Source organism: Penicillium daleae (assembly GCF_028827525.1).
Source record: "Penicillium daleae strain IBT 16125 chromosome Unknown utg000001l_segment0_segment0, whole genome shotgun sequence".
Taxonomy (NCBI): Eukaryota; Fungi; Ascomycota; class Eurotiomycetes; order Eurotiales; family Aspergillaceae; genus Penicillium; species Penicillium daleae.
In genome coordinates, this window is record NW_026623149.1 from 669,954 (window position 1) to 697,223 (window position 27,270).

The following is a 27,270-nucleotide window of genomic DNA, read 5'->3' on the forward strand; positions in this document are numbered from 1 at the left end:
TAGGAAGCCGAAATAAACGCAAAGCTAGGAAGACACCAAGTGAATCAAACAATGTCACCAAGAAGACAATTTTCCAATAAAAACGAAAGAACCTAGCAGAGCAGAGAGAGCCTCAACAAAGAAAGTAAACAGCGTTGCTGTTGGAGCCACCTAGCAGCGGTCAAAGACTATGCATCTTATGAGTATGATTTTGCTTAGTTTCAACCTTTTCTTTCTCTATTATTGGGTGAAGTATCTACATCCACCTGTCCGCAACGATAGCCAGGCGCTCTAAACAGCTGATTGGAAAACATTTTGGCTCTCCTTGTCCTTGAATTCCAGCCCTCCCTGTATGTCAATCAGGAGGCCGTGCTTGACAATGTGAGAGCTGTCTTTCGTTGTTCCCCAGCACTCGGTAATCTCATCGTTGAGATCGATGAATGGCTTGCCCATGCTGGCTGAATTTTCCTTCTCTCGCTTGTTCTTTCCATGTTTGAGTATGTGTGAACGCCGGTGACGGTGCTGTGGCTGCTGGATGTGGTGGCTGTGGCTGGACGCCGACGACGCTTGAAGTTGATGCCTGATTGGTGCCCGATACTGCGGGCATCAAATCAATGTTATATTCCTCTCGTGTTCCCGTCCTGCCATTTGATTAAGCCGAGCTTGTTTCATCCTGGCACTGCTATTACATCTAAGAGCTTCTCGATATAATGACGCTAGTGAGCATCTGTATACCATGACTACATCGGCTACAATGTGCGAATCAATCGATATAACCGCCGACTGTATTCCCAGTTTTGATAATACTGGCCACGCTCCGCTTCAAGTACCCGGCTTCAAAGGCATTCCAATTCATTATGAGCACTCACCAAGCGAGCGCTTCATTCATGGAATGATGGAATGGCGACAGGCGCCCGCAGTGACCGTCCGTGAGTTGGCCATGGTTGCGGTGATGGAACAGCTCACCGACCGGCCCAGATGGGATATCGACATATTTGACGACCAAGTTCTGGCGAGCTGGCGGGAGGAGGTCTTCACCACGTATCCGTTAATGAGTGACATGGCATGGACCTGGTGCATGAAAGAGCTTCGAGATAAAGCAGTGTTATTCCGCGAGAAGCAACATGTCCGGGTGCTGGATGTAGGATCCTGCGTATGTAAGTCGGACACAGCGACTCTCAGTGCTCTGAGCGATGTGTTCAGACAATCGGTTCCTTCTGTTATTGAGCAGCAGCGGTATGGTGGAAAGCTTGATTGGCGATCTAGTCAGGTACTGAGCCTGGTAGATCCGTCACTATTCCCTTTGGTTTATGGGAGAAGCCCGGTCTTAGTGAATGGAGGAAAAGTGGACCTGCAAAATATCTTCGACTCCCACCACAATGCGACTACTGCGTCAAAACATGTCCATAGACGAGAACATTCCGCGGCTTTCCAGAAGCAGATAGAAGAAGAAGCTCGGGAAGATTTCTCTACAGGGCTAAGGCCTCATCATCGTGGTGATTCTAACCTCAAATTTTATCGTTGGAGCTCCAATTATCAGTATCTTCCTTGCGAGGTCGAGTTTAGCAAAGATTCTGGAACGGAGGTGCAGATTACCTCATACATCAACAATCTACATCCGATGCACACGAAGGTATACCAGGCCATTGAGAAACTCGTGTCTCTAGCAATCAAGCCATGGAATGGGTGTCTGGGGCGATCTCTCTATTCCTGGAAGCATCATGAGACCCAGGGACAGTTGGGACGCATGCCACTCCGGATAATCACATACGGGGTTGAATGGGAGAATGAACTTCTTCGATGGGCCATCGCTTTTAACGTGCCTTCCGAGGCTGAGAAACGAATGTTTCGCGAGGCCCAGGAGAAGATAAAAGCCAGCAGGAAGGACAAGTCCCCTGGGAGTGTGGATAGATATATGGAGGCGGTGAAAGTACAGTCGTCGTTAGGGAATACCGGAGACAAGACATACTTGGAGTTGCCACCCGCGGACAGAACTTTGGGGCCGGGCCAAGGCGTATCTTGAGCTCCCCGAGGATAAAACAGTTCGCTTCAAGCATTCAGAACCGGGAACTGCCTTTTCGTATAAGGAATGGAAAGATAGCCGGCACAACGACAAGGCCATCGTTGAGATAGCCGGCAGATACCAAATGCCACCTCACAATCCTTATTCTATCAATCTCCAGGACGCATTTCGGAAGCAAGGTCTACAGATCATTGTGAAGATGGAAAACATCGAACTCACCCCTCAGGCTCCCATCTACGTCAGCGATTCATGGGAGCTCGAAGGCCAAAAGAACGAGCACATCGCAGCTGTGGCCATCTTCACATACGACGTTGCAAACGTTACCGAGCCCCGGATTGAATATCGTCAGTTTACCCGTCTCCACAGACGTTACTATCAGTACAGAGAGGAGCCGCAAACACTGGACCCCGATGAGGGTTGGCGGGATTCGTACCCTCATCGAATCGGAAAGTCTTTTGAAAAGGAATGTAAAGGAATGGCTAATGTGCTTGGGTTCCCGCCCGGAAATTGCCAGCAATACGGCAATGGATATCACCGCGGTCTAGCGTTCCAGAATACAGGGTCTGTCGCGAGCCTGCAAGGGCGACTAGTCACATTTCCCAGTGTCCTAGAGCATCGTCTCAAATCGTTCCAGCTGGTTGATCCAACGCGCCCTGGACACTATCGGTGCATCAAGGTGTACTTGGTCGACCCGCACTACCGAGTGTGTTCCACCCGCAATGTGCCGCCTCAGCAGCATCACTGGTGGGCAGAAGAAGTGGGCAACGATCTTGCATCATTCGGATTGCCTCGCGAACTGCAGGATGCAATTTTCCAGGAAACAAACAGCTGGCCCATGGGATTGCATGAAGCAAAGCAGCACAGACAGGAACTTAACAAAGAGCACCGTTGGAACAAATTGACGAGGCTTAGTGAAATGTACAGTGCTAGTATTTGATCACCGGGTACTCGAAAGACTCAGACCCGGAGCATGATACAGAAAGATCAAATGATAGTGATAATGGAAAATTCAAGTTTGGCTCCCAGTTTTGATATGCAGAGTGTCAGGTGATTACTGAAAGCGGTAGTAACCCTAGATCAGGTGGTCACATCATCAGGAAGACACGCAGTCTCTCTCATTTGCTATCTCTTTAGGTGTCTCCCTCGTCTTAACTATAATGATGAATTGTTTTTTTTTTTCCTTAAAATCGGTTAATATGCTGTACATTCTCCGCAATTGATGGTATTCGAAAAAAAGGGTTCTCTCCTACCGCCGCCACACACGTTACCTGGTTTCAGATGTGCGTTGAGCTACCCCTCCTCCGGCCGCTCAACATCTTATTCTGCATATCAGAAATTCAAGAATACCCGGGATCTTCACGCCTCGAATTTTGCAAGAGGCAAGGACAGCCTTACGCGCTATGGTAAAAGGAATTTGACGCAAGCCAATACTGGCTCCACCAAGTGCATGGATTCCGAAACATGGCCCCCAAACAAAGTGACTTGCCCCTGCACATGAGCTACTAGAAAGTCTTTCACAAGTCTTTCACCGATAGACCAACTAACAACAAACATTGAACCGGTCTACCTTTTTTTCAGTGGCAGCGGATCACGATCGGATTGTCTCTCAGGCTTCTGCTGCCACCTCAAAAGCAGCAAGGCGCAACAAGGGGCTTCTCGAAAAGCCTGCAAAGCGCTTAGGGTGGCCCGCATCACCCTTAATCACAATAGAGTATGTTTTATGTCGATCAATTTCTTGCGTAGCCAATTGGACGTATCGATTTCTCTCGCGCGCCAGCGATTTCCACTCAGCCTCCAGCCTCTCATACGAAATGAACACAAAAGGCGGAAAGGGTACCCACGAGTGCGGAACTCGCTCTTCTTTCCCTGGTCACCACGTCTAATAATAATGACTCTCGACTGGAGGATCAGAGGCACTATAACTTATGCCAGTATTGCCCTTGATGGCTTACTCTTTTTCCTTCTTCTTGGCCTCACGATTACAACTTGCATGCTCCATCGACAACAGAGATTCGGTCCCCATGTTCTACCAATAAAGACCCTCATCAGTTCCCTGGTGGTTTGGACACTGTCAGATGAAAACCCACATGATGACCACACTCGAATACATTGGACTAATAATGGAGTCTTGCAGAGCTGAATGTCTTTGGGCCGTTTCCCTCGCGTTTGGGTACTTATTACTGCCATCGGAATTCCTCTACAACCTTGGAACAACTCTCCTATTCTATGTGTTCTACACTCTTCTCCATAGTCTTACTGAGAGCCTCCCCGGGAAAGAGAATGGGTATCCCAAGACCAGAGTCTTCCATTGGGGATTGGTGGGCATCATCGCAGTGGCAGGAATAATCGAGTGGATACTTTACGTGATGACCGTCGTCGTTATATCAAATTCCCATTTTTGGTCACTGGTGTGGAAAATAGCAGACACCGCAACAATGATCATTCGCTGGCTCGTATCTTGGGAGATTCTGGCCTGGTCAATTGTCTTGGCAATCAAGTCTGTCAAACTGAGGGCAGACGTGCTAGTAAGGGAGATGGCAGACAATCCTTTCTTTGTCCGAATTTCGCTAACTTTTCTAGGTCCCGTCACTATTATACGCTGTCGCATGCGTTTTTTTCTGCGTCAACTGGTTTACCTGGTCCTGTTTCAATATTGTATCCTACATCGTCTTGCACTACTCCATGTCAAACACTGGCGTAAATGCGATACGTATTGTCCAAGTCATCATGTGTGCGTGTTTCTACCCGTCGATTCTCACATGCTGCCTCAGATGGGGGATGATATGTCGGTCTTTGGTCGATCCCGAATCAAAGCCTGGAGTGAAGCAGACAAGTCCCATTCCTGTTGAGGCGGAGGGCGGGGTTTCAAAAATAGAAGCGGACTCAAAGCCTATTGCGGAGGTGGGCTCATCAAAGCCTATAGTAGAGGCTGAATCAAGACATATTGCTGAAGCAGACTCAAGGCCTGTCTTGCATAGAGCACCTGGGATGTGACCTTTTGCCTTTAGTGGGGATATATATTCTTGTTTCCTTGCACGAATTCCTTCTCTTGGGGATTATCTTTAGCATTTCGTCAAATCTGAGTCACGTCAACCGAGCCCTCGACTCACGCTTTCCTTGAAGACCTTGGGGCACATCAGTATTCATCTACTTATCCTTTGATACTGAGAAAAGCAAACCAGCTTCAGGTTTACTCTTATTTTTCGAAGTTTCTATACCAGTCTTTGTCGACACCTATCTGTATGTCTGTATGTACCTGCTTGCTGGCTTTCGGTCAATCGAGGCATTATCCATGTCTTCATTCAAAGACAACAATCAAGGTATTCCCCCAATAATATAAAACTTCGTTCAACTTGTTCAAAGAAAATCTATTTCGGCTGACATTCATAATTAACGTCATTGCTGTTTTGTTTGTCTACCAGGGGTCTATGAGCGTCGAGAACAAAGCCAGACCTCAAGATTGTCCGAGGCGACAATGCCTTTGAGATTTACGTTGAATGAAAGACCATATTTTTGTCCTCGTTGACCAGGCATTGTTGGCTTTTTCATGGTCGCCAACAAAGCCCCTACTGTGTAGGTGGCCTTATATAAACCCTCGTTAGTTCCAAGCATGGAATATCAATCCAATTACTCAGGATCTACTCTATTATCAGAATAACTCGGTTCATACGTTATCGATTCCACTGCTATATCTATTCCACTAATCCCTTGCCACACCGCCAACATGGAAATGGTCGAGGAACCCCTTCGCTACAGTGGATACCAAGCTCGCGGGAAAAAGATCCTAGAATGGGTAAATAACCCATCAGCTTCTGGCTGTTTTATCGAAGCTTGCAATGTGACATGGAATGAACTCAACGACTGGGCTTCAGTGGGTGAGGCTCAAACTGATCCTAATTCTATCGAACATCGTGAAATTGTAACTGATGCCCAACAGCGGAAAGTCAAAGGCCCCTGGACACTGAACGATATCTCATCGCGAGAAGTTTCGCCTGGTGGAACAGCCGGGAAATGGAATCTTTGGGAATCTTTCATTGCCCCTGGTAATCTCTACATCACTAATATGTTCCGAGAGTCAGGCTACCATGCTTCACAGATCGCTCAAGTTTTGTACGAGAGGCAACACCCTATCCGCACCCTTAAACATGTGATTGTGATCGATGTCGTGAATGAAGATACGATCCAGTTTTGTGAGGATGAACTTTTCACAGCTAACAATGCGCTTGTATGGCCCCCTCCTAGACCCCAAACTTTCGTGTATGGCAGTGCAGAATACGAAGGCTTGGTGGGTACCAGGCTTGGTACAACTGTGACATATCTAGTTCTTGGAGCATTCGCACGTGGAACGCACCGAATTTCTCAAATTACTGTCGAGCATCCATACCGGGCTTGCATTATGATTCGATTCGACATTGAAGACCTCAATTCAATTTCGTCACCTTCGTCCAAGGGCTCGAGTCCCGGAAGTAAACGCCGCCAAACGAGTGACGACGACGAGGAATATGTTGAGGGGCCGAGAAAACGTCGGAAGTCCCCTGGAAACACAGACCCAGAACATTACAGTGGTCCTGCCAGACGTACAAGAAAACCCGTTGGTGGGTATACGGTGCTCCCAGACGGACGGATTAGAAAACCCCCATACTAGATTAGACTCGGTGAGTTTCGTTATTCAATTTTTCTATAGACAATTTCAATTATCATTCATTTTGAATAGGGTTCCCAAAACATACAAAGTTAGTTCCTTTGGACCGTGAAAATGGCTAGTAGAACCGGATTTTGGATGTGAGATTCCGTCATTACGTACTTCTAGTCGCTCCTAGAGAGCGAGAGATTTCTTTGTTTCTGGGACGAGGAACATAGCAGAGTCAATCTCAGCCCACATGGTGCAGGACGCAGTTGTTGTAGTATGTGAAATTATTGTGGATGAACCCGAAGGATAGGTCAAGGTCCGCTTATAACCAACAGCGTTCATGAACTATTGTCGATGTGGCATATGCGACGACCGTGTCGTCTGAAGTTGGGGTTTAGAGGAATCTTGTTGGAGCAGGGATTTCAAGGGTAGTGTTGCTTCCGGAGACATAAGTTTCAGTCAATTCAAAGCCAATAATGTTGAGAGTGGGCAAGGCAGGTGTCGCGTACGCAATATCAGAGGCATCATTTGTCTTTCCGTATGGAGAGGGATCAGTGGTGGCTGGTAAGTTTGTGCATGAGTAGTGACCATTACTCACAAGAGGAATAGATATGTATTAGATTTATAGGCATGGTCATTAATCAATATCATATCTGTTAGTATTGGCATAGTTGAGACAGGAAGTTGTTACGGCTGTTGGAGATACATGCAGCAAAAGCTTGCTCGTCGCTGCTGAATCTATTGTTTCTCGATGGTGCAAGACCCTTAAACAATAAAGTCCGAGCCGAAGGTAGTAGACGGCGACCATAGGCGCCTTTCATCCCTCGCTGCAAGCCCCTCCTCGATGACTTTCTCCATTTCTTCGCCCCAGAAGGAAGCATAATCCGCCGCACTGCCAAAGGCGCCCTTCGCAAACGGATCCGCCCCTTGTTTTAGAAGCCACTTGACACGCTCCATCGCTCCGGCCATCACCGCATGGACGATAGCATATTGAGGCTCCATATGTCGTGATACAACCCTGTGGTTCACATTGGCCCCATTGTCGACTAGTAAGCGCATCACAGGGATCCTGCTAACATCAAATTCCCTGCTTGGCTTAACGCGGCCCGCATGTGGGTTGGCCCCTGGAGGGCAAGTACCAGCAGCACGGTGCAAAGGTGCCCCATTTTGAATCAAAGCACCAGCATCAAGTAGCATTTGCACTGTTTCCACACTGCCATGCGCTGCGGCTGTTTCCAGCGCAATGCATGAATCGGTATCAGAAAGGCCATGGCGGTCGTGAAAGCTTTTCTGCTGCCCCAGATTAGGATTTGCGCCGTGTGCCAAAAACCAAGACAGTACAGGCAAGTCGCTGATTACTTTTGGGAGTAGTGTAGCACCATATAGACCCGGGGTATTTGGTGTCCAGCCGTGAGCAGTGAAGAGTTCGAAAAGGGCAATTTGGTGGTGGATTGGGGCCTTTAGAATAAAGTCTGGGGTTTGTCGAACGATAGGTGCGCCGTTAGAAAGTAGATAGCGGGCGGCCTCGATGTTTCCAGCTCGCAGTGCAATCAAGAGTCCTCTATGGAGGAATGCCGGTGTTCGAGCCTCCGAGTCGACAATTTCCGGAATCGTAGATAGCGGGCCATCTTTACAAGCGGAGTCGAACAATGAAAAGGAACATGGTTCGGGGCGTCTATGCTCTAGATCCTCGGCTTTGAGGATGGGAAGATCATCAAAATGGGAACCCATTGCCATAGACCGAGGCTGGAGGCGTTGGCTTGGTTGGGACGTTCTGTCTTCCAGTTCACTGGTCACAGTTCCTGCTTGTTGCTTCCGTGTCATTATCTGCATCTGTTGTTGACGCGCCTTCATCATCAATTCATCCCGAAGCTGCTCCTGAGATGCCATCTGACCCCCTTTTGGTATTATTTTTAAAGGGTCCGATATGTATGGATTGCTGGACGTATAGGTATCAAGGACGGAGAGCCTGCCTGTGGAGGTCAAGCCAAGGTGAGCGATGACGAAAAATGCTCGGTGGTTGTCAGAGGGGTATCTCCACAGGCAAACCTGATCTGACAAGAACAGTGCTCCTGTACTCGTATAATCGGTAACTTTCCGGTCAGTTTAAGCTCATCAGCCGACAAGGACTCTTCAAGAAGCGGAAGTGAAATTAATAACAGTGAAGTTGGTGCTTATGTGTTGCTCAGTTTGGGGGCCAGGCTCCACTCATCAACCCCCTTCACTGCTCTGCACCAAGCTGGATCTGGGGCCGCGTCAGTACGTTTAGGGGCCAACGGGCAGACAGAGGATGTTTCGCAGGAATAATAGAGGTGCCGAGACGTGAATATGTTTCAAATTCACAGTATGGGCATCCATTCCGCTGATGGATCTGACCTGGGACTTCGCTTCTCGGTCGCGAAACCGGTGCCACACTGACCACCGGCAAAAAGACATTCGCTTATGTTGCTATCCATTGTACGTTGGTATCTAGTCTAGGTAATTTGCTCTGATAAATCTTTGAGAATAATTAATTAGCAGTGTATGGCATATTTCCGCATGAGAATGGCGTGCTATGTGATCAGTGAATTGGTAAGCAGGGTAAAGTGTTGCAACTCACAAGAATATATTTAGCCATCTGCGTGCTCCAGCAAGATAGAGATAGAGCATACGGTTTGAACAAAGAGCGACAAATATGGTTGGACGAACGCTTATTGACGTTGCCATTATCGGTGGTGGGCCAGGAGGACTAGGCACGGCCATCGCCCTATCTCAACTCCCGTTTGTTCGGATCACTCTGTATGAGAAAAATCCGGAACCTCGTGAGGCTGGTGCTGGGATAAGTCTCAGTGCAAATGCGTGGAAAGTACTGGACTTGCTTGGAGCCAGCGAGGAGGTCAAGGGAGGATCCAAGTCAAACACACATCAACGGTACTCTGAAATTTTCAGCGTGTGGCTAGAGATTTGAATGCATTCTAACCATATTTCTGAATAGTAATGCATTTACAGGTGATGTTCTCGGCGTGGTTAAATCACCTGAAAACGCACAGGCAGACTCCCGTGGGGCGATTCGTGCCCGCAGGACACGCCTCCAATCGGCACTGCTCTCTCGAGTGCCAGAAGGCACTATCCAATATGGAAAGAAGCTCATTCATCTAGAGAATCTGCCGACTAGAGGAGTGCGTTTAGTCTTTCATGATCAAACAGAGGCAGTTGCAGACCTTGTTGTCGGGGCAGATGGGATACAATCTGTTCGTCGAAGCCTTAGAGACCTCATTTTCAAAATTCAAAGGCGCGGGCTTATAGTGAACTTTTCTCTAGATTGTTCGCCGGACATTATTGCCAGATCATCACCTCTCTTTCACGGGAACCATTGCGTGGCGGGTGATTGTGGCCAAAGCATGCCTGGCTCATATCCCGGACATCACAACTTCTACGAGCTGGTGGTGGGGTGAATCGGGCCACGTCTATTTCTCAGATGTCGATGATGAGGATGAAAAGAACCCTTACTTTGAAATCACTGTGCGTGGATATCGTGAGCCCGAGATCCTAGGGAGGACTGTTGTCTGGGGAGTTCCTGCCACTAACGATCGCGTCGCCTCTCGTGTTGAGGTACGGGGCGTCTACCTTTCCCTTAAACCTAGATAAACTACCAAAGCTAATTTTCCAACAAGAAATACGATCGACGAATAAAGGACGCTGTGAGCATCGTACCAGAAGGAGCCTGGAGAGAGTTCGCCATGTTTGCAGGGCCACGCCTAGACAGGATCATTGGCTGGGACAACAAGGTCGCCCTTATCGGAGATTCCAGTCATCCTCTCTCCGGTAAGTCTTCGTTCACTGGGAAGTATATTCTAATGTACAGGGTTCTCATTATGCCTTAGGTGCTTTTGGTTCAGGCGCAACATTTGCCATGGAAGACGGTTGGATTCTTGCACGGGCCTTGGATTACTCTCAATCACTTGGTCTTTCTATAAGAGACGCTCTCGAAATCTTCAACAATATCCGCTCTCCATATTATGCCAGAATGTATGAGCATCTGGATGAATTAGAGGAGAAGATGCGAAAATCGCGACAAGAAAGCAAAGACTTCGATGACTTCCTACGTGCCAAGATTAAGTACTTGATATATGGAGACAAGGACTTCATTTACAAGAATGACATTCAGAAGGTTTGGGAAGACTACATAGTATCAGCAGAAGGACAACCACGATAGAGAGTTTCAAGAAGCTGAGATCTCTTATATTTTTGTGAAATGAAAATGAATACTTCACACCAATGTTCTATGCCAGTCTTGGGTATACCAAACCTCTTCCAATGGAGTCAGTGGGAGAATTGGAATCTCAGGGTGGGACTCGCCCGTAAATCACAAGAACCCCGCTTCCTCCAGGGAGACATCTTGGAAAATCGTTGCCCAGTCGTGTCACATCTACGCCTATCATGGAGCAGATCACTCTTATCAACCAAGAACCTCCATCTTTCTGCATTAGCTCGGCCGGTCGCGGCCGCAGCGGAATCTGATTTTTATCCGTCCATCGTCCTTTCAAGGTCAAAGGAAGTACAATATGCCCCGATTTCTCTGGACAGTTAAATATACAGATCCACCCATGGCCGATGCATCGCACTACCAACAATTTACTACCCTCAAGAATCAATGATCGATATGAAATATCCGACAATTTCTCTCGGTTTGCTTACATACTCATCTCGGGGATTGTGGCTGATTCAACATCAACTATCAATGGTGTTTTCTTTGAGACCCGAGCTCACTGGATGCGCTTAACAAATAAAGCAGCGTGACATCGGAGATCACCATGCCAGTTTGCGGCATTCGGCACCGTTATCGTCGATCATACCGACTCTTCCACTGACAAACTGGTCTGTATGAACATCGACGAGAATAGCAAGACAGGGAACCCAACTCTACACGGTACAAGCCGACGAACTACAGACGCTTGATTTGGATGTCATGAATCTAATCGTGATCACAGGCGAAATTTCAGCAATCAACAATTGCACTAATATTCTCACCAACCCCGAGGGCGAGTTTCGACTAACAGCATCCGAGGCGCAAAATGCATTTGCCGACCTGAGTTTATACACAAATACTGAGAGTTGCCCAATGGTAGGTCCTCCTCACCTCAAGAAGTGGGAGCATCGAAGTCTTGTTTTGAACCCAATTGATTTGAGCAAGTGTGTCTCCGTAATTCGCTGGGAGGGCTTCAGAGAATACATCTATGGAATGTCATTGCGACACTTACCGAACATGGATGGGGTCAGATTAAAATCCCGTCAATTGACGTTTTTGAAGCTTCTTATGACTTACCAACAAGATCGGGCCTCATCAGCAATGTTCTGAGCAACGAAACTGATCCTTACTTTCTGTGGCAATATGATCCAAGTTACCCATGTCCAAAGGGCTGTTCACGAACTCAGACAGGGCTAATTGTGTGGCATCTTGATTATTCGGAATTGAAGGCTGCGAACTAGATTCATGTATATCCCGAGGAAGATGTCCACATGCTACGATATTCGAAATCAACCCATGGAATTCGAGAATCAATATTAGAGAACAGAATCCCATCTATCGGGTCTACTTCCCGATAAATTCCCTTCGAGCTGCGGCAATTATACCTCCTCTGGACCTATCTGTTCAAATCGAGAGGTACATGATATGCCACCATTTATGGAAGTTATCTACTTGGTAAACATCCACGCCGTCTTATGGGCATTATTTTCCTACAGTCAAGGCCCTAGATAGGTTCTCAGACTTGCGTTTGCACGCAAACGCGACCATTATAAACATGTTCCAGGGACATATACGCGATATTCAAGCTACTATCTTGTATGTACAGTCAAAACTGAAGATTCCACATTGTATCAAGACACCGTCGCCAAATGGCTCCGAACAGGCACATTCTCCTCTCTTCCTGGCTCTGGAAACCCGGACACTTTGACGCCCTTCCGGAAAAGCAAGCAGTGGGTAGACCCACCAAAGTGGAACATGCCGATTTCATCACCCTTGTTGAGATGATCACCTTCTTTGACTGTGATGTCACAAGTCGAAACTTCAGCCATTCCTACACCAATGAACGCCATCAATCCAATAGCCGGCTCGTCCGCCTCTATAAAGATAAGTGCACGGGTGGCGGTTGCTGTGATGTACGACTGCGAGATGACCTGTCCTTCCAAATCGATATCCTCAGAATGGGCTGCCGGGTTACCGACACCCTCGAAAAGTGGCTCCGAGTAGTACGTGCCATCCACAACATAGGCCTTCACGACTTTTCCACTAACGGGTGCATGCCAGCGATGATAGCTCAACGCACTGAGGAACGCCTGGTACACCGTACCACCAACGAACTGCGATGCGAGCTCGTCATGACCCAACATATCGAGCACAGAGTACGGCTGACTCTTGATCCAGAATTTATCGCGGGCGCGAACATTGTGGGCAAGTCGGTATGGCTTGGACTCACACGCGTTGGCAATCACACGACCGTTGTCAGGCTCAGCAACCGGGCGCATCCCTTCAGAAAACTGTCTCGTGAAGAAATCATCCCAGGAGTTGAAGCCAAAACTCGGCGCGGATGGGTCGCACTGGAACATATTATGGAATTCCAAATTATCAGCTGCCGTTAGTCCGACTCTCGCTGCGATTGTCAGGTCACGGTGGCCCGTCTCGCCGAACCAGCCATGGGAGGTAGTGTTCAAAACCTCAGCCGAAGCGGGCGATCGCAAGAACTCTCCCCATGCATTGAGAACTTTCTTCAGCATGGCGTTGATCTCTGGGTCTAAGAATGCAGCATAACCACTAGGGGTGCCCATTGCCCAGTCCAGGACAGCATTGATGGGTAGGCCGACCAGGCCAATTCGGTGAGCCTTGTCGGTCCACGACGGGGCCGAGGTGAGCAGATGATTGAGAACTCGCAAGAAATGATCATAGTCACGGATCTGAGCGGTCCCGGTGGGATCCTTGCTGTATGGCTTCTTGTGCGGGACTTCTCTAAACATGCCAGTTAAGAGCATGTAGACCCTGGTGTTGCTTTCGATCAACTGCTTGAATTCCTGAAGAACCGGATGCAGGGCCTTTTCACTCTTGTCGACTTTCTTGATCACCCCGTCGAGCCATTCGCGGTGGGCTGCATGGTCTGCTGGCATCCAATGGCCAAAACTGGTGGATGATCGAGTCAGAGGAGGCGATGGTGAGTTCTGGGATGGGAATATACATACTGATGCAAGTGGTGAGTATCTTTCTTCGACGGCATTATGATAAATGTGATCAGAACACGATTAGAAAGAGTCTGAATAAATATCCTGGCTCTGCTACCCTGTCGAATGATCGAAGGAGGTGAAGTTGATGAAATAAAAAAGCTTGTCTATGACAATCTTCTTGGCAAGCGATTGATCTATTTAAGTTGGTTAGTTGTTTGCTTCAAGTTGCATCATCGTGACGGGCGTAGACGAATGAAAGGCACGGAAGAAGTCGCTATTATTAACGCTTAGGCCCGTCTGGGTAAGCAGTCCCCGTGTCTTGGCAGTTTTGCAGGAAAACCTGGAGGCCCTCCGAGTATCCGGGGGAGATGATGTCATTGCCAGCTACGGTGCCATTCACCCACTGTTGACGATCAGGAGATGCGTATAGATCTTGACGTGGCCTGATTAAGGCAATATACACTGTTAAATCTTTCTTGATCCCCTAATCTATGTGGAGTGGAACTCCATATGCTAGAGAATTGAGTTGTCGCATTGCCCATCGAATTGATTACTACCGAGGGACCAGGTGAGGGGGATAGGATTATGGCAAAGGTTATGCCTAATTTGATGCGTTGTATCTTGCCATTTGTCTAAACTGGTTCTTTTTAACACCCATCACACCGTTCATTTTTATCTGCAGAAACATTTCTCGCGCCTAGATCGGCTCACAAGCCCTCTCCTGGTATGAACAGCCTTTGTCTGGCCAAGGCCCAACCAACAATATGGTCACCAGTGTTGGTTCAGACCATCCCGTTGGTGGTGAACTCAATCGTTATCCGAAAGCCGTTGGTGTAAGGCAGCTGTCCATTTTCGATCGGGTTTTGATTGTTGGGATCTGCAGTCGTGTTCTGAGAGCCTTCATGGTGCTTCATCACTGTGTCAACATCGCCGTTAACCCCGTTCACATTGTTCATACCGTGGACTGTATTGATTCTATTAACTCCACTCATGCCGTTCATTCTCATTAGTTCGTATAATATCGCTGTCAGTGTCCAGGTCGCTACTCCCCGCGCTGGAGGTCTCCATGGAACCTGTATCGTCACTCTCGACCCTGGGCTCAGCACAGACGTGACTGAGTGAGTCATCGCCATCGTTTGTCTCGATTTCCATAGAAATATCGCCCGTCGCACTCATGCCATCCTTGAGAGAGTACGATTGAATGTCGTTGTCTAAGTAACGGATGTACGGCTCCCCCCAGGTTCTCCCAAACTCCGCCTTGACATGATCCAGATACTCCCGTATCTGATCCTTCAGCAGACTGAGAAAGTATATGTCAGGCCAACCATCACAAGCCTCCATATGAAAGTCTCGAGAGTCGAAGAAACAAAGTCGTACGAGGTCGGCACAAGCAACAGCCCCAAATGCAAGCGGACGACAAAAAGTGGACTGAACGAGACATCAGTCTCGCAGGGACGGCTGGCGACTCGAATGACATTCACCCCTTCAAGCGAAGCTGGTAGCCTTCGTCGGGAGGAAACCAGTACGCCAGGATGCTCGTCCAGACACTGGCAACGTCCGTAGCTGTGCACTGGTAGCCAATGAGATCCGTTTGGTCAATTAGTGCTTCGCAGTTCAGGATCTGTGGTAGGTGAGACATAGCAAGTTAGCCTTTCATGACCAGTCAAAAGCAGTGCTGGTTTAGAGAACGCGGTGACGCGCGCGTTTGACTTACACGCGGTCTTCTCGGTTCGGGGAATTCCATCATGGCTGACTGTCATGATAATCCTGGTTTGGGACTGGTTTTCACTGTGCTGGAAGCCGAGCGCTGTTTGAGGAAAACGGCCGGGTGGCTCAAATATGCTTGTGGAAGGATGGAAACTTCATGAAGTGAATGTGAAATTTGCACTTAACAGATCGCGTCTCCTGGGTTGTTTGCTTTCATTACCCTGGTGACTCTGTCCCCAACCCAAGGCAACTACCTCATCCTCTAGGTAGCACAGTCATCGCTCTCAAGACATGAAATTTGCATATTGATATTCGATGATACGTTGTGTTGAATCCTAGAATTTCCCCCTGTATAGAGAGACCTCGATGCTAGTTACTGTCAGCCGAATAACATATCGATTAGGTTAGTGCGATGGGCAATCGTTGGATTTTATTCGCCTGAGACACCTCAATAGCAGTTTGCCGATACAAGTTGACAGTAACAGTAACTCACCTCAAATATCCTCGAAGTGAGCTACTCTGACGTTGACTGCTCTGCAGTGAACTTGGGGAATCGGTTCCAATCCTGGCGCCAAACCTCCTCAGCGCAGGAGGCCACATAAAGTTGACGAGACAATTCTGGCCTCGTATGTTGAATGACGAAATGAACCATTGGTATGCCCCCAAGACATGCAGTCGACCCACCAAGTAGTTATTTGCTGCAGAGTGTCAGTGACTCTTTGACAGAGACAAATTCCAAAGGCCACCGTCAGTCACCTACAAATGCTATTGGACTACAACAATATTCGCCCCATCTGCTCTGTTTATTGGACTTCTTCGGTTATAGCTCATGTCCCTCGGCATCTGGGATTGGAGATCACGTCTGACCTATCATTGCGCACTCTGACATTCGTCTTGAATGATATCGATTCTGCTCGCCTACGAGAACTTTTTTTCTCGGGGGTTACCACGTGTTACTACACAATGGGCAGAAAGTAAAACGTATCAGGAACTTTCAATATATAACTATGGATCTAGGCTTATTGTTATCCTCTTTTTTCTCCTGATCTCCATTCCCTCATCTCTTAACATCAGCAAAAGGGAAGGCGATGTGGGCCCGGCACATCCACCGTCCCACGACTCCTTTCAAGGATGCGTATCACTAGAAAGCTCTAATGTAGCTACAATATCCAAGAGGGTGAATTCAGGAATAAGCCAAGATTGCTGAGGCATTTTCTTGCAAGTGAAGCGCTTTGAACTCCAGCATTTCATTGTTTCAGTATACACATAACAGAACCCGAGATATTCCGAGCTGCCTTAATAGTAAAGTGGATGGTGCGAATTCAGTTCAACTAGTGTACAGTGGCCCTGCAATTCGGTAGCCAGACAAAGGTACAAAGCTTGGATCGATCGTCATTCAACAAAGTCTGGTGTGGAACTCCGAGGATCTCCCGACCGGTCGATCTTCCTCGGTCAGCGAACGAGGCAAAACAGCCTTTTGACTACATGCTCGCCGACTAACGATATAATAATCCCAAATCTGCGGTTTCAAACCCGCAATAGACATCATTATCACCGATAAATACTTTAGAAACAAACAAACCAATCATTACTCCAAATTTCGGCTGGACGGATGATCTCTGATACCAAACTCGGCTTGCCGGTCTCCTCCAGTCCGGTGGGGCCGACTCCAAGGCATGCCGATTCCGTCGGAAAGAGCAGGGTCGAGACTGTGTCGGTCCCTCTTCGGTGTTATCAGCACCCACGCCGATAAATGGTGCAGCGGGCATCGTCCGATGCCGGTCAAGGCTGTTACCAGGTGGCGCTTCAATCTCTGCATACAATTCGTCCTCATTCCCGCGGTCCACAAGACTCATGCAACAAGAGATTGGTTTGTACCGGGCCACTCCCAGTCCTGCATGAAAAGCACAACACAGTGACGATAATGAATGAGACAGAGACTCTCATCCTGTAATTGGGCAGCTATTTTAGTGACTTCTTTCCGTCGCGCGACGCAGGAAGCGCGAACCTGATGCTTTCAAATAGAAAAGCCGAGGTCGGAGCATAGTAGCCCAAACTACAGAATGCATACAGGAGCTGTATTGCAGATGAAAATTCTAATTGATCAAATAACCAGCCTGAGAGCACGTTTGATCATTATGGAGCATAACCGGACTAACCCCCACACCTGAGCGTCGCAGTTCCGTGTCGCCGTACTTACAAACCATGAGTTTTGCGGATGACGACAGGCAGTACCCCTAGGAAAGGTGACTTTATATGGGGAAATATCTCTCTCATCTTTTTTCAAGTTTTTTCTCTCATGCCACGTCCTCTTCCTAGAGTCCAAGACAATTTCACAACATGAAATCGAAACAACAACAGCCTATCACGGCTTCCCATGATGAGAATGTGCCTTCCTCTGGGTCCTCAGTCGCCGTGAAAGAAAGTCCTCAAAAGTGTTGGATCGTTGGAGGAAAATACCGAGAGACAGTGTGCGAGGATGATTCACAGGGATTTGAAAGTCGGCTATTACAGGAGGTGGAGATTGACCTTCCCCTTACTGTGACCAAGCCGACAGAACATGATGGTCAGAACTTTATTGCCCTGGAGTTCGCGGAGAGGGACAAGGAGAATCCATTCAATTGGAGTGGAAAGAGAAAAGCCTTTATCAGCCTTCTCCTTTGTTTAATGACACTCTTCATCGGTCTTGCAACGACAGCATACAGCTCCGGTATTTCTCGAATGACTGAGGACCTGGGTGTCACATCAGAGTTAGGGCAATTGGGCCTGTTTACCTTTAACTTCACTTGTGCTCTTGCACCTCTTTTTCTGGCTCCTTTCTGTGAGTTAGCGGGTCGACGAGTCATATACGTTGGTGCCTATGTCTGCTTCGCTCTCATGTTCATTGGCCTGTCACTGGGCAAGAACATTGCCACCATTTTGATCTGCCGTGCTCTGCTTGGTCTCTTTGGCTGCGTTGGCACCATTCTTGTTGGTGGCACTTTCGGAGATATGTATACTCCAGCCCATCGTGCTATTCCGATGGCCTGTTTTGCTTTCGTTGCCATTTTCGGTACCGTCGCAGCCCCCATCTACGCGGGCTTCATCGATCATGCTCTCGGCTGGAGATGGGTTGAGGGCATTCAGGGTCTGGCCAACATTCCTTTGGTCATTGCTATCACTATTTGTCTCCCGGAGACTCGCGGTGGCGTGACGCTTAGCAAGCGGGCTAAGATGATTCGCCAATCTACCGGAGATGAACGCTTCGTCACTCTCAACGATCTAGAGGCACCCGGCATCAAGGAGATGCTGCACAACTCTTCGGTGAAGGCTATTCAGATGCTGTTCTCTGAGCCTGTTGTCTTTGCCTTTGGTCTTTGGATCAGCTTCGCTTGGTTCCTAACCTTCCTATTTCTCTCTGCTATTCCTATTACTTATCAGGAGAAGCGTGGCTGGGGTGAGGGTCTGTCAGGCCTGCCTTACATTGCTCTTTGTGTCGGTACAACCATCGGCTTTGCTCTGAACTTTTTCCAGATTCGAAAGTATAAATCAATCATCGCCGACCCGAACAGGGAGGCTCATCCCGAGGCTCGTCTCTACGGAGCCTTGTGCGGTGCGGTTTGGCTACCCATCGGCCTTTTCATCTACAGTTTCACCCAGTATAAGGAGCTGTTCTGGTTTGGTCCCATCGTCGGTCTGGTGCTTATTGCTATCGGCATCTTCTTCATCTTCGAGTCTTGCTACAGCTACACCTCTGACTGCTATGGTGAGAACTCATCATCTGCTATTGCTGGTCAGGGTTTCATGCGTAACACGCTCGGTGCTGTGTCTCCCCTTTTTGCCTCGCAGCTCTTCCACAATCTTGGTAGCCAGTATGCAGGTCTGCTGCTAGCTCTCATCGCTACTCTTCTGACATTAACTCCATTTGTACTGTTCAAATTTGGACCCGATTTGCGGGCAAGATCCAAGTTGGCTAGCACTACCGTCAGTCTGGGTACAGGCAGTTTATGAGATTGAAAAGCGGAACGAGGCAACCATTGACGTGTTTTAGGAAAGAAGAGCTCATGGTCCACGGTCAACTGAATCGTTCTCTACAGTAACTGTCGGATCATGAATATAATGTGTATAGAAAAATTGGACGAAAATAAACGAATTCCAACCAACATGATTCCCTTTGCCTTCTTGCTGCCAAGATCAGACGGGCCACGGCTTCTTGTGTACGCTCTATGGTAGCGCTTTGCATGCCCTCACGGACAACAACGTTCGTTCATCACGCATGCTAGGTGAGCATGCTACAGTCAAATTATGTTATGAACTTAATAGGAATTTTGGGGCAGAAGGGGGAGTCTGGGCATTGTATAGATCCCATTACACAATACATTGTGCACAATGCCATGGGATGAGCATTGACAAAGTGTCCGATCAGCTTGTTATATTTCTTCTTTGTCTTCCGCCTCGATTTCAAGGGATCTGCACTAGTCCACATATGGCGGTGCTCATCTGGCTTGGTGACTTACAGGCTTCTCATTAGTAAACCTTGAAATGTTAGGCATCAATATGCGGAAGCCATAAGGGGGTCGAGGACAGTGGCCTCTGGCGGATGCCGCACCCGCCCCTAGTTGCGGAACCGATTCCATCGAAAGTTATTGGTTGGAAGCGAAACCGCCCCATCAATAATCTCAGGATATAATTTTTCGTAATGAATACACCCCAGGTTTTAAGGGGACTTGCAGACCAGCGGAAGAAAAATACACCAGCGGAACACGATCTGCTTCGACCATTTATTTTTATTTTTCCAGCGTTATAAGTTGCGGCCATACGGAAAGAAGCGATTGGCCGATAATCCGCTCCATAACAATATAATTTTTTTCCAGTTTTTGAGTCCGAATAGAGAGCGTAGACTCGCGGAACGGGAACATTTGTATTCTCTCGAACAAACAACATATTTTCTCCCTCGATGAGTTTAACGCCTAGCCCAAATGTCACAACAAAATGCTAGCCCACCGCAACGATTCTTCGCCCTCCATAGTCCAGAGAGACATCTAGAGCATTCTCAATCTCGGCGATAGTAGGAAGAGGGTAAGGTAAGTCAGCTGCGTAGAATAGAATTTCGAAGGCTGTCTTCATTGTAATTCAAGTTCGGTCAGTGGATAAGCTGACAGGTGCAACGTAGGCATAGGAGAGTGACAGCACCCCTCCTATGAAGGATACTGATTGCAGATGCGTTTTTGTTTCAATTGTAAGAGATTAATAAAGCATGAATGTATCTGAACAGTACATTGTTTGAAGATAAGAATAGTAAGAATAAATCAGGAGGGTATATATGTCTATCCTATTATGAAGAATTTTTGAATAGGGCGCCCACTCCAATCAGAAATTCCCAATCCAGTCAACATCTCAAGGCGGTCAGTCGTGCACATGACCATACCACACTTGGCGGTCCAAAGTCCGGCAGAACCTCAAGGCGGTAACCGAAATATTTTACATGCCGAGTTTTTTCAACTTCACGATCACGATCTTCACTCCACCCATTTTCCGCCAGCAATTCCCTGTGTTTACACGGCAGTGATCCTTTGCGTGAGCCATTTCTCAAAAGATTTGGTTTCTGAACTCCGTTTCATCTCCCTCCACTTATAACTCCCCGCACCGTCGCAATGGCTGAGGAAACTGGTGTCGCCTGGCCCATCGCCGATGAGGCTATGAGCCAGCAGCTCCTGGATCTCGTCCAGCAGGCTACCAACTACCGCCAGGTCAAGAAGGGCGCTAACGAGTGTGTTCTAACCCCCATCCATGTGCACCTCGAGCCATGCTTCAAGGACCAGGTCACTCTTGATCAAAAAGGTGGTTGCTAACTTTTTCTCCCTTCTAGGACTACCAAGACTCTGAACCGTGGTACCTCCGAGCTCGTTGTCCTCGCTGCTGAGTAAGTCTTTCGTTGATTCTGCTCGTTATCTTCTCAAAATACAATCCCATGCTAATGTGTGCCATAGCACCACCCCTCTGCCCATCATTCTCCACCTCCCCCTTCTGTGCGAGGACAAGAACGTCCCCTACGTCTACGTTCCCTCCAAGATGGCCCTTGGCCGTGCCTGTGGTGTCAGCCGTCCCGTCATCGCCGTGTCCATCACCACCAACGATGCCAGTGAGCTCGCCAACCAGATCCGCGCCATCAAGATCCAGGTCGAGCGCCTGATGATCTAAGCAGTCGGTCAAGGCTGGAGATTCGTGGAGGAATATCTTGAGATGGAGCAGGACTTGAAGCTTGCAGTCCGCTGTCATGGCGGATGCGGGATATTTTCCGGAAAGAAAATGTTGGCACTTTGTTGCTGTATAATCCCGCCCCTTGCTAGTGAAGTCTTTGGCTAGATTTCTCCTTGGCTTGAGGTATCAATTCAGAATCTTTTTTTGAGAATTTCATCGTCCATTTACCGCAGCGGTCGAGATTGCTGAGCGCTGCATAGCGTAGTGAATGTCGCGTAGTTGAGGGGTAACTACAGAGTCGTTCAAGGATCACTGCAGATCTGAGATATAGCGTTCTTTGGTTAAAGTATAAGTATAATGGGATGCCACCCCGGAAAAAATCGATCCCGATAGATAAAGGATTAGCGTTACTTGGTTCATCTTTGCAACGTCTCCAATTGACATAATCTGACAAAACTTCTCTGACAGATAATATTGTCCGTCAGACCGTCCCTCCACTACCAACCGCAACGACCAACTTCGACACGTTTAGGGTCAATCTCGACCATAGTGGTCAGCGTACACCGATTTAATTAACTTAACCCAGTTGCGCTATGCCATAAGGCTCCCCTGAGGCTGGCGTTTAACCGAACAGATCGGCCAGCGCTTGCCGGCCCCGTGGACCCGCAATCAATTCTGAGGCAAGCTAAAAGGAGGCTAAATTATCCCCAAACACGATGGAGCCAGGGGACCGTCACAGACAGAGCAACGTGAATGGATCATGGCCCTCAAAAGGAACCCATAGCGCGTAAGCAGCTGGTCACCAACTCGCCGATCAATCAATGTCAGACCGGCGTCTGTCCGTCTCGGGTCTTCTTTTGCCCTCCTCCAATCTCAATGCCGTATCCAAAATCCAGCATGGAGCACCAAATACTCGAATCGGTCGGTAAATCTAGCTCACCCCCGAGCTTGCACTTCATATCAGAGCTATCAATCACCTTGATATTATCTGTCGCTTGTCAGTTTCCTGATATGGTGTGGCACCATGTGGAACTACAGCGACCAAGCCAAGGGGCCATACAGTTCGTCTTGTCTCTCCTTGGGGCTCGGGCTCTGGGGTCTTTGGGTTTAGCGTGCAGAATGGCCCCGAATGGTCCGACTGAAGTATATGGAAGAATTCCCTTCTTTCGGTTCTCGTACTGTACCCCGTCTTTGATCAGGACCGTCAGCCAGCGCCGAGTTTGAGATATAACCTCTGGCATCTCCTCCAGCCTTGCTCGAAGTCCAGGAGCCGTCTTCCTTGGTTCTTCCTTCTTTGCGTTCATTCTCGTCATTACATTCTTTCTGTGTTTTCCCTTTTTTATTCACTCTTTCAAAACCCCAAAAGCCAAGATCTCATCATGATCTTCAACGCTGCCCTCCTCGCAATCGGCCTGGTGCCATTGCTGGCAACCGCCCAACTGGCTGGCACCGTTGGCCCAACCACTTCCTACGCGACCAAAGCAACCAACAAGGTCTGCAATGTTCTGGACCACGGTGCCGTCGCCGACAAAGAGACCGATATCGCTCCCGCTATCACTTCAGCCTGGAGCGCGTGCAAGAGCGGCGGCGTGGTCTACATCCCGTCCGGCGACTATGCCCTCGGATCCTGGGTCACACTGACCGGTGGTACGAGCACTGCCATTCGTCTGGACGGAACCATTTACCGGACTGGTACTGCCGGGGGTAATATGATCTTCATCGAGCATACCTCGGACTTTGAGCTGTTCAGCTCGACTTCCAAGGGTGCAGTGCAGGGCTCTGGTTATGAGTTCCATAAGGAGGGATCTTTGAGCGGGCCTCGAATCCTCCGTTTGTACGAGGTCACGGACTTTTCAGTCCATGATCTTGCTCTGGTTGACTCCCCGTCTTTCCATTTCTCCATGGATACCTGTGAGAATGGCGAAGTGTATAACATGGCTATTCGTGGTGGTAACTCTGGTGGTCTGGACGGTATTGATGTGTGGTCTACCAACATCTGGGTTCACGATGTACGTATAGTCTATCAGCTGATCCCTTCTCGCATTCAATATGCCTAACCCATTCTCTAGGTTGAGGTCACCAACAAGGACGAATGCGTTACTGTCAAGGTAACAATACCCCCTATCTAGCGCTTAATCCATTACATGAGACACATCTAATCCTTGTACAGAGTCCCGCCAAGAACATCCTCGTCGAGAACATCTACTGCAACTGGAGTGGTGGCTGCGCCATGGGCTCCCTGTCGACCGACGTCAACATCTCCGACATCCTTTACCGTAACGTCTACACCTGGTCCTCGAACCAGATGTACATGATCAAGAGCAACGGCGGCAGCGGCACAGTATCCAACCTGGTCCTGGAGAACTTTATCGGTACGTCCCATCCTCTCTCTCCTAAGCCTTCCCCAATCAACCCGCGCAACCCATCAATACTAACAACCACACAGGCCACGGCAACGCCTACTCCCTCGACATCGACCAGCAATGGAGCAGCATGGCCACCGTCGACGGCGACGGCGTCCAACTCAACAACATCACCATCAAGAACTGGAAAGGCACCGAAGCGAACGGCGCCCAGCGCGGACCCAACAAGGTGAACTGTGCCGCCGGCGCTCCCTGCACCGATGTCACGATCGAGGACTTTGCCATGTGGACCGAGTCCGGCAGCTACCAGAACGAAATCTGCAACAACGCATACGGCTCGGGTGCCTGCCTGAAGTCTGGAAGCGGTGGCTCGTACAGCACCACGGTTACAGTTAAGACTGCGCCGACTGGGTACTCCGCGGCGACGATGGCGGCGGATCTGAAGACTGCCTTTGGGACTGTTTCGCCGATCCCGATTCCTACGATCCCAACTTCGTTCTACCCTGGTGCGACGCCGATTAGTGCTTTGGCTGGTGCGGAGGCGACTTCGGCGTCAGCGAATTCGTTGTTAGCCACTTCATTGTCGTCAACTTCGGTGTCATCGACTTCCTCGTCAGCGACTTTGGTGTCAGCTACTGAGGTATCAGCATGCTCTGCATAGTCTCCAGGTCCTTCTATTCTTCTGTGACCTCCCTCCTGCTGTCTTGATTAAATATCTCGCATTGATTTTGTATGTCTTTCGCCTCTCGCCTCGCCAAGAGGCAAATGCAAGCAAATTCACTGTGGAATTTCCCATTTCAAATACTGTACAATATCCGCAAAAATGGCAGAGTTTTTTATCGGCGACTCTACCATAGCTCTACCAAAAACCGTAAATGCCCCAACCAGGTAAATAGTCAGTACGTTCGTGGCGCACCCCCCTTTTCCATCTGGGCGAATCCGCCCAAAAGTGTGGGCAAGTAACACGCGAACAAACACCCAAAACACCAAACGCCCTGACGGAAGGAGTTCCATCGATCACGCCATCAAAGGATCCAATTGAACACGGGCAACCTCGCAAATCAGAAACCAACCCAGTACAAACCAAAGGAAGGAATGCGCTTTGATAGAGTTTACGACGCGCCTTCGAGGGACCCTGATTCGACAGTCCGCCCTTAATGCAGCTTCCACGCTGCTTCCGCCAGGGTCGACGTTGCAACGAGGAACTGAGGTCCCCACATCGAGCGGAGCTTCTCCTCGATATAAACACGAGCGGAAGAGACATAATATAACCCAGGGGGAAAAGAAAGCTGCGGTGTTTGGATTCATTTTCTTTTCACATCCAGCACTCACGAGCAGCTGCCATGTCCTCCACCAAATCACCAGCGAACGAGCCCACCGCGCTCGGGTCTATACCCGCAGACGCGACCCCGCCAGAGTCAGACTCAAGTCTCGATACAGCCTACAAGGCCAAAGCAGACGTGCTGAACCGCGCGATTCAAGACATCGGCATGGGCAGATACCAGTGGCAGCTATTCGTGGTGATCGGATTCGGCTGGGCCAGCGATAACCTCTGGCCGATCGTGACATCACTCATTCTCCCGCCGGTATCATACGAGTTCCACGCCTCAAAGGCACCACTACTCACGCTCGCCCAGAATATCGGGCTCCTCGTCGGGGCAGTATTCTGGGGTTTCGGGTGCGACGTGTTCGGGCGCAAGTGGGGGTTCAACCTGACGATTGGTATCACGGCGGTGTTTGGGTTAATCGCGGCGGGCTCGCCCAATTTCGGTGCTGCGTGCGCATTCGCGGCGCTGTGGTCTGTTGGTGTTGGTGGAAATCTGCCGGTGGATTCAGCCATTTTCCTGGAGTTTTTGCCTGGTTCGCATCAGTGGCTGTTGACGGTTTTATCCGTTGATTGGGCGTTTGCGCAGTTGTTGGCGACTCTGGTTGCATGGCCGCTTCTGGGTAACATGACCTGCGGCTCAGAGGAAGGTTGCACGAGAGCGAACAATATGGGGTGGCGCTATTTTTTGATTGCCATGGGCGGGTTGGCCATGATCATGTTCGTCGTGCGCTTTGTGTTCTTCACCATCTTCGAGTCGCCCAAGTACCTGATGGGCAAGGGGAGGAATGCCCAGGCAGTCGACGTTGTGCATGAAGTTGCGCGCAGGAACGGCCAGAGCTCGTCATTAACTCAGAACGATCTTGATAATTTCGACGAGGGCGAGTCGCGTGGTTTCACAGCGAGTAACATTGTTCGCCAGCGCCTGGACAAGCTTCGTTTCGAGCATATTCGAGCTCTTTTCGATACGCCCAAGAGAGCGTACTCCACCGCTCTGATCATTCTCGTTTGGGCGTTTATTGGTCTCGGTTTCCCTCTCTACAACGCCTTTCTCCCATACATCCAGCAGTCACGGGGTATCGAGTTTGGCGATGGCTCGACATACATCACATACCGAAACTCCCTGATCATCGCCGCAATGGGCATCCCCGGATGCCTTCTCGGTGGCCTCCTAGTGGAACTCCCACGTTTCGGACGAAAAGGTGCACTATCAAGCTCAACGGCATTAACAGGTGTATTCCTACTCGCATCGACAACGGCAAGGACATCAAATGCCCTTCTAGGATGGAACTGTGCGTATAACTTTATGAGCAGTCTCATGTACGCCGTGCTGTATGCATACACTCCGGAGATCTTCCTGACGAAAGATCGAGGAACTGGAAACGCATTGACAGCAAGTGCCAATCGAATTTTCGGCATTATGGCGCCTATTGTGGCGATGTTTGCGAACTTGAACTCTGCCGCGCCGGTTTATGTGAGCGGGGCATTGTTCATTGCTGCGGGCATTCTGGTCATTTTGCTGCCTTATGAGTCCCAGGGTAAGGCAAGTCTGTAGGGTGTTGCATAGCTAGATTCATAGACGAAGATGACATGTCTGAAAGCATTCAGACCGAGTTGATTTTGGTCGAATACAATACAATGACGGGAAGTATTGAACGTCCAATCCGGAGTACATCCTGGATTACTGAGTCCACTGTACTGACGCCTCCGCCCCACAAAATTCAATATAAAACACTCCAAACAAGCCACGCCTCCAAACCCGGCATGACATCATCCCTGCAACGGCCACGCCCAATAGATACACAAACACACTCAGATGATGTAGACACAAAACCTGTATATCACCAATCATCTAATCACCCAGTTCTCA

At 48.9% G+C, this 27,270-nt stretch overlaps 10 protein-coding genes across 10 annotated transcripts; 7 read left to right on the forward strand and 3 right to left on the reverse strand.

Annotated features, from left to right (window-relative positions):
* Positions 1–733: 733 nt before the first annotated feature.
* N7458_000209 (DUF4246 domain-containing protein) lies at positions 734–2,939 on the forward strand (the record flags this gene model as incomplete). The annotated part of the gene is made up of 2 exons (XM_056903603.1): positions 734–1,880; positions 1,972–2,939. 2 exons carry the CDS (start codon positions 734–736, stop codon positions 2,937–2,939), a joined length of 2,115 nt encoding a protein of 704 aa, XP_056771370.1.
* Positions 2,940–5,726: 2,787 nt separating this feature from the next.
* On the forward strand, positions 5,727–6,647 carry N7458_000210 (uncharacterized protein; the record flags this gene model as incomplete). The annotated part of the gene is made up of 1 exon (XM_056903604.1): positions 5,727–6,647. The coding sequence occupies one exon, from the start codon at positions 5,727–5,729 to the stop codon at positions 6,645–6,647; it is 921 nt and encodes a 306-aa protein (XP_056771371.1).
* A 750-nt stretch (positions 6,648–7,397) lies between these two features.
* On the reverse strand, positions 7,398–8,522 carry N7458_000211 (ankyrin repeat domain-containing protein; the record flags this gene model as incomplete). Its single annotated transcript, XM_056903605.1, has 1 exon — positions 7,398–8,522. The coding sequence occupies one exon, from the start codon at positions 8,520–8,522 to the stop codon at positions 7,398–7,400; it is 1,125 nt and encodes a 374-aa protein (XP_056771372.1).
* A 784-nt stretch (positions 8,523–9,306) lies between these two features.
* On the forward strand, positions 9,307–10,827 carry N7458_000212 (FAD-binding monooxygenase; the record flags this gene model as incomplete). The annotated part of the gene is made up of 5 exons (XM_056903606.1): positions 9,307–9,542; positions 9,607–9,862; positions 9,933–10,223; positions 10,286–10,436; positions 10,496–10,827. 5 exons carry the CDS (start codon positions 9,307–9,309, stop codon positions 10,825–10,827), a joined length of 1,266 nt encoding a protein of 421 aa, XP_056771373.1.
* A 1,664-nt stretch (positions 10,828–12,491) lies between these two features.
* N7458_000213 (uncharacterized protein) lies at positions 12,492–13,772 on the reverse strand (the record flags this gene model as incomplete). The annotated part of the gene is made up of 1 exon (XM_056903607.1): positions 12,492–13,772. One exon carries the CDS (start codon positions 13,770–13,772, stop codon positions 12,492–12,494), a length of 1,281 nt encoding a protein of 426 aa, XP_056771374.1.
* An 836-nt stretch (positions 13,773–14,608) lies between these two features.
* N7458_000214 (uncharacterized protein) lies at positions 14,609–15,573 on the reverse strand (the record flags this gene model as incomplete). Its single annotated transcript, XM_056903608.1, has 4 exons — positions 14,609–14,742; positions 14,810–15,126; positions 15,308–15,447; positions 15,541–15,573. The coding sequence occupies 4 exons, from the start codon at positions 15,571–15,573 to the stop codon at positions 14,609–14,611; spliced, it is 624 nt and encodes a 207-aa protein (XP_056771375.1).
* A 2,300-nt stretch (positions 15,574–17,873) lies between these two features.
* On the forward strand, positions 17,874–19,523 carry N7458_000215 (uncharacterized protein; the record flags this gene model as incomplete). Its single annotated transcript, XM_056903609.1, has 1 exon — positions 17,874–19,523. One exon carries the CDS (start codon positions 17,874–17,876, stop codon positions 19,521–19,523), a length of 1,650 nt encoding a protein of 549 aa, XP_056771376.1.
* Positions 19,524–21,166: 1,643 nt separating this feature from the next.
* On the forward strand, positions 21,167–21,713 carry N7458_000216 (13 kDa ribonucleoprotein-associated protein; the record flags this gene model as incomplete). The annotated part of the gene is made up of 3 exons (XM_056903610.1): positions 21,167–21,282; positions 21,382–21,435; positions 21,503–21,713. The coding sequence occupies 3 exons, from the start codon at positions 21,167–21,169 to the stop codon at positions 21,711–21,713; spliced, it is 381 nt and encodes a 126-aa protein (XP_056771377.1).
* A 1,379-nt stretch (positions 21,714–23,092) lies between these two features.
* rhgB (putative extracellular rhamnogalacturonase) lies at positions 23,093–24,737 on the forward strand (the record flags this gene model as incomplete). The annotated part of the gene is made up of 4 exons (XM_056903611.1): positions 23,093–23,722; positions 23,783–23,821; positions 23,884–24,085; positions 24,160–24,737. The coding sequence occupies 4 exons, from the start codon at positions 23,093–23,095 to the stop codon at positions 24,735–24,737; spliced, it is 1,449 nt and encodes a 482-aa protein (XP_056771378.1).
* Positions 24,738–25,419: 682 nt separating this feature from the next.
* On the forward strand, positions 25,420–26,955 carry N7458_000218 (putative sugar transporter; the record flags this gene model as incomplete). Its single annotated transcript, XM_056903612.1, has 1 exon — positions 25,420–26,955. One exon carries the CDS (start codon positions 25,420–25,422, stop codon positions 26,953–26,955), a length of 1,536 nt encoding a protein of 511 aa, XP_056771379.1.
* Positions 26,956–27,270: the final 315 nt, after the last annotated feature.